This window comes from Gymnoscopelus braueri (assembly GCF_963280865.1).
Source record: "Gymnoscopelus braueri genome assembly, contig: SUPER_20_unloc_1, whole genome shotgun sequence".
NCBI classification, from domain to species: domain Eukaryota; kingdom Metazoa; phylum Chordata; class Actinopteri; order Myctophiformes; family Myctophidae; genus Gymnoscopelus; species Gymnoscopelus braueri.
Window position 1 is genome coordinate 1,986,936 of NW_027660990.1, and position 6,396 is coordinate 1,993,331.

Consider the following 6,396-nt stretch of genomic DNA (forward strand, 5'->3'; position numbering starts at 1 on the left):
GTTACCATGAGCTGTGCTTTCTTTTTCTGTTCTTTTTCGATCTTCTAATCCTACATTCTCTTAAAATCAGCGTGAGGTTCCTTTTTGTTATTAGCGCGATAGTTCCTGGCCAAACAGGAAACCGTTGCGGTAGTTCCTGGCCAAACAGGAAACCAGTGCATTTCCACCTCCGTTTTCCGGCCAGATGACGTCATTTCCCCGGGAAAGTCCCCCCAGTCCACGTTCAATATAAAATATATAAATAAAAGGCTTCCGGGGGTGAAATTCATGGAGTGGGTGTTGTGAAACTTTTGCCACTCACAAAAGATATACAATTTAACTTTAGTTTTGTTGAAAACGTTACCTAGTATGCCTTTAAGTACATTACTTGACTAAATGTACTTAGTTACTTTCCACCGCTGCTCGGCAGAGACAATGAGATGTGATCATGCTGACAATCTCTTCTTCACAGCTGTCTGAGCGCTGCCAACTTATTATTCCAACAACTTTCTCATGGTTTCCGTGCACGTGCACGTGTGTGTGTGTGTGTGTGTGTGTGTGTGTGTGTGTGTGTGTGTGTGTGTGTGTGTGTGTGTGTGTGTGTGTGTGTGTGTGTGTGTGTGTGTGTGTGTGTGTGTGCGTGCTTGCGTGCGTGTGCATTGTTCTGCCCACCGCCCTTGTCTGTGTGTTGAATAATGCATGTGTCTGGTGGCACTGCTTTGTCATTTAAAACCATTAGCATAAACGCTCGTTCATAAACACACACACACACACACACACACACACACACACACACACGTTTGCATTACTATACTTGTGAGGAAATCAACATTTTACGAAGGCAATTTTATGAACGGATTTATTTCTTCTTCTTTTTTTGACAGCCCTACAAGCCTAAAGCCACAAAATAGCAGATCTACAAGCTCACAACGACGCATTGTAGATCTGCTATTTTCAGTGCATGACACCGGCTCACAACTAAGTCGTTCCAATCGGGTATTACTCTTACCCTAACCCTACACCAGTGGTGGAAAAAGTACTCAAATGATATACTTAAGTAAAAGTATGAATACCACAATGTAGAAGTACTCTGTTACAAGTAAAAGGCTTGTGTTCAAAGTGTTATACTTGAGTAAAAGTACAAAAGTATTGGCATCAAAATGTACATAAAGTACATAAAGTAGGCTACATAAAGTACATAAAGTACATAGCTCACAATGCGACGCGTTGTGAGCTTGTAGATCGGCTATTTTCAAAGAGCCATAATAGGGCTAAAGTGGTTAATGTGTGTTTTATAATATAAAAACTTATATCTGCAAAGTAACTAGTAACTAAAGTTTTCAAATAATTGTAGTGGAGTTAGAGTACAATATTTGCCTCTGAGATGTAGTGGAGTAGAAGTAAAAGTACTGAAAATGGGAAATACTCCAGTAAAGTCAAAAGTGTACTTAAGTACAGTACTTGAGTAAATGTACTTAGTTACTTTACACCACTGCCCTCCCCCTAACCTCTAAATATCTGACTCTACACCTAACCTCTAAATCAGGGGTCTTCAACGTTTTCAGGCCAAGGACCCCCTAGCTGAGCGAGAGATGAAGCAGGGACCCCTCTATATTGAATACAATTGTGTTGCAGATTTAAAAAAAATATATATATATCTTGGTCCGCTCTTTTTTTTCCCCCACACCAAACCTCTTTGCCAAAAATAGCAGATCTACAAGCTCACAACGCCTTGCGCTGTGAGGAGTTGTGAGCTTGTAGATCTGCTATTTTTGGCTAAAGTTCTCCTCAGAAAAGGGATGCTAGTGGTTAATATAAACCATATCGGTAGCACTTTACAATAATGACCTGTTATAAATCATTTATTAACATTTATAAGCATTTTGTAAATGATTAATACACATGAACAAACTGTTTATTGACATTTGTAAGTGTGTAACTAAACATTTACAAACTGTTTAAACATCATTTATATGTTATTATTAAGACATTAGCAAATAGTAAACTAATCATGAATAAACCATTTATATACGTTTGTAAATGATTAATAAATCATTTGTAACTAAAAGTATACATTATTTATATGCTATTTGTAGATAAGTTACTAATCATTTACAAGCTACCTATATGCCTTTGTAAATGATTATAAAATGTATAATAACATTGTAGAATCTTTAAACATGAACATTTGTAAATGTTTACTAAAACATGTATAACCAACGCTAAAAATCTTTTATACACTATTAGTAATTAGTTAACTATTGATGAGTAAGCCATGTGTAAATTATTATTTAAACATTTATAACTAAATGTATATAACATTTATAAGCAATCTGTAGATAAATAAGTAATCATAGACAAGCTGTTTGTAGAACATTTATAAATCATTTTATCATTATTTCATCTTGATTTTAGCTATCACAAAATAATGTTTAGGAATGTATTTATAAATGTCTGTTAATGTGACCGAAATGTTTGTTCATGTTTAACAGATGCTTTGCAAAACATTCCTTAAATATCTATAAAGCATTAGTAGATGTTATTAAGAGCCCTAATGTAAAGTGATGACTATTCATAATTTACAACTGTCAGTTAAGGTGACCTCAAAGTTTGTTTATGGTTATCATAGGCTTTACAAAACATTCCTTAAATATCTATTAACCATTAGTAGATGTTATTAAGAGCCCTAATGTAAAGTGATGACTATTCATTATTTACAAGCATTTGTTAATGTCGCCACCATGTTTGTTCATATTTAACAAACATTTGTAAATAATGAATTGTCTTCACTTTACATTAGGGCACTTGATGACATATACCAATTATGTATAGATGCATCAGTAATGTTTTATAAAGCATTTATTAATGTGGACTTTCTACTTACCTCTTGCGAACTTCCCAGCCTTCGGTGCTGACACAACACATTACTAGAACTAGAAAAAGTGCTCCTCGGAGCACAGGTCTCCGCCAGGTCAGGTACGTTATTGTGGCCTCCTGGTGGCGCTATAATAGGCCAATGTGAAAAGGGTGCTATTTGTTCAAGGGCTTTTCACTGCAATCGGACACTGCATTCATGATTTGAGGCATTTTGTTCCAAACATATGTTTGCAAAATTAGACCTGCTGGTGGCGCTATAACAGGCCAATGTGAAAAGGGTGGCATTTCTTCGTCGGCCTAATAGAAATGTGCGTGTGAAATTTCACGGAAATCGCAAGCTGCGTTCATGATTTGAGGCATTTTGTTCAAAACGGAACAATCCTGCAAACTTTGGAAGCCAATCTTAGGCAATCAGGATGGAATGTGGGAAATCGGATAAATCCGTGTTGATCACATGACTATAGAGATACTGTGTACCGATTTGTGTGATGTTTGGACAAAATCTGTAGGAGTAGTATCAATAAATGTGTTTTGCACATATCGGCCTCCTGGTGGCGCTATAACAGGCCAATCTGAAAAATTTGGGCCAGAGGTTCTGAGTTGGCATCCAGGGAGTGTGCGTGCACAGTTTCGCAGCGGCCGGGCCAACGGTGCCAGAGATTAGCTGCTAACGGACGGACAGGACGGACACACGGACGGACGGACGGACGGACGGACGGACGGACGGACGGACGGACGGACGGACAGGGGGTAAAACATACTCTCTCGCCATGCCTTTCGGCCTGGCGGAGACAATTATCATGTTTAGCAAATGATTTGTAAGACAGTGCTACGGATTAAGAAATATATAAACCATTTGCAGATGTTATGGTGTGCCCTGTCCCAACTCTGTGTCATGTAGCTCTGATATGGTCTTATAGGTCCAAGAGACTGGCTTACAGACCAAGTATTCTACATTATTTCACGTTTAACACAATGATTAGTGAACAATTTAAACAATCTTGTAGCACAATAAATGTGACAGGTGTAAAGATATAGAGAACAGCATTTAACACTTTATTCCAATATAAATGTAAAACATTTATCTAAACAGCTCACGTTCATTTAAACAAATAAAATATATTTGTTTATAAACAAACAGATAACGCTTTAAATGTATAAATAAAAAAACTAAAAAATAAAAGAGGGAGCAGTTCACACACAACCAATCTTCAATCAATTACACACCCATGAAGCTCAGAGATCTGTTTGGTTTTGTCACATTCCTCATTAATTTGATGACTAGGTCATCAGTCAGTAGAAGATTCCGAGTCTCCCCCGGTCATCAAAGTATTGGCTTCGGAATGTGTAAAAAACTAAGGTGGGAGGGCTTTCAATTTTTTCAAAAAACAACACACTCCTTAAAACCATGAGGTGAAAATGTCCCTGCCTGACTCATCCTCTGACCCGCATGTCATGCAGTAGACGACCTAAGGGGCCATAACAGTGTTTCCTTGCAAGCCAGTCTTCCCATTAGTGATGTGCGGGTCGGGTTTTTTCATGACCCGCCCCGCCCCAACCCGCGACGGAACCCAACCCGCCTCAACCCGCCCGCGAACCCATATATAAATCTATGGCTCAACCCGCCCGCGACCCGCGGTGGGAATATATATATATATTATATAGCGCTCTTTTAAGTACCAAAAGTCCCTTTAAATGTCTACAGTAGCACAACATTGTCATGGGCTGAATAAACAAGCATGTTGTTCAAAATAGTTTTTAGTTTTTTTTGCGTGTGAGAGCGGCTGACCCGCTCACCCACAGCCCGCATAATTGCCTCTGAAATCCTGACTCGACCCACCCGCGCCGCGGGTTGACCCGCGGGTTACAGGTCGACCCGCTCATCACTACTTCCCATTCAATGACTGAAAGGTGGTATTGAAAGACTAAGTCATTTTCTGGGGTGAACTACTCCTTTAAAATGACAGTCGAACGGAGCATTTTCTTATCAAATGTAAACGCCTGTTCTAAGACAGGAAATCAGTGCAATAGAAGAAAAAATTAAATAATTTACACACTTTGAACAACGTCCTTTGAAGTGAACAAGCAATCAGTGCAAATATAAGGTCCTTTTCAGCACCACAACAGGAAATCAGTGCAATAGAAGAGAAAATAAAATAATGTACACACTTTGAACAACGTCCTTTGTAGTGAACAGGCAATCAGTGCAATATAAGGTTCTTTTCAGCACCAGGACAGGAAATCAGTGCAGTAGAAATAAATAAAAGAAGGAAATCTTGCACACTGTCTTCACTCATTTCCTGCACACCGTCTTCACTTCACAAGACAGGAGTAATTCAATAAGCTACTATAATATTTCTGATGCCCAATAACCTCCTGTGAGTGAAGACAGTTCCAGGAACTTCCATTTGTATTAAGCAGCCAACACACTCCTTTGAAACAATTTAAATATCTGGACTGGAGGTAAACTATTTCAGGTATGGTCACACCACAATGTATTCCAACTATAAGGGTGAATTCTGCCAATGTATTTAAAAAGGTAAATGGAGTGCTAGGTAGAATAAAAGTGTGGTGTGACCGTGCCCTAAAACTGTGATCGAAAAAAAAAGGAGATTATGTTCTTTTAAGATGGGGAGTAGTTTCCCTTCGGCCTTAAGCTTATCTACCTTGACCATCAATTCGGGGTCCTCACTGAGGACCTTTGAACATTCCTTCACAAATGCATCGAGCTTCTGCGACCTAGAATAGCCCTGCAGAACGTCAGCATATTTATCTGGTGCGGATATGGCGAGCTCTGGAATGGAGGCGCTGGTTGTAATGGTGTTTCTGTTGACGTCCACGGCGTTGTAGCTCTCAGATAGATTTTTGCCCTTCTGGAAGTGGCCCAGCACCTTCTTGTACCTCTCAACCACCTGCTGAGGATTCATCGCTGAAATGTAAAATACAAATATAAATTTTCTTTTATGAAATTTGATATTTGTGTGCGTTGTGGTCACCCAAAAAGTTAATGATTGCACAGCCCAGTTACCTCTGCGTACCTCTGCGTCTTCCATTGTCCTTACTGGACTTTGTCTTCTTCCTTTTTGGCCGTTTCTGTTTCTTCCCCGTCTTCTTCCCTTTCTTCTTTCTCTCCTCCTCTGAGGTTGAAGAGGGGGAGTAAGGACTGAGCATGTAGCAAGGCCTACATCACAAACTACAAAAAGGACCAGTGGGGCTGAGAGTGATTTTAGTGGTTACCAAGGTTCTTAAAACTAATAACTCTAGGCTACAGTAGTACAGAACTGCAAATAGCCTATTTGAAGTTAGCAAAATTGAGTCTGTAGTTCTATGTGCAGCTGGGAGTTTGTTCCACAGTTTGGGGGCTAACAGGGCAAAGAGTCTAGGACGAGTGGATCGTTGTCCTGTCTAATGTAATTGAGTACAAGTGGAGTACTTACATTTGGCCACTTCAGCCAGAAGGTCCTCCTTCTCTTTATTAAGCTTCTCAATCGCTTGAGATTGAGAAGCTTCATTATTTTTGGCCTTCTCTAGCTGTGTTCG

General features: G+C 39.4%; 1 protein-coding gene across 1 annotated transcript; it reads right to left on the reverse strand.

Moving 5' to 3' along the window:
• Positions 1 to 3,721: 3,721 nt before the first annotated feature.
• LOC308076658 (coiled-coil domain-containing protein 106-like) lies at positions 3,722 to 6,027 on the reverse strand (the record flags this gene model as incomplete). The annotated part of the gene is made up of 3 exons (XM_080457368.1): positions 3,722 to 3,790; positions 5,508 to 5,785; positions 5,895 to 6,027. 3 exons carry the CDS (start codon positions 6,025 to 6,027, stop codon positions 3,722 to 3,724), a joined length of 480 nt encoding a protein of 159 aa, XP_080313494.1.
• Positions 6,028 to 6,396: the final 369 nt, after the last annotated feature.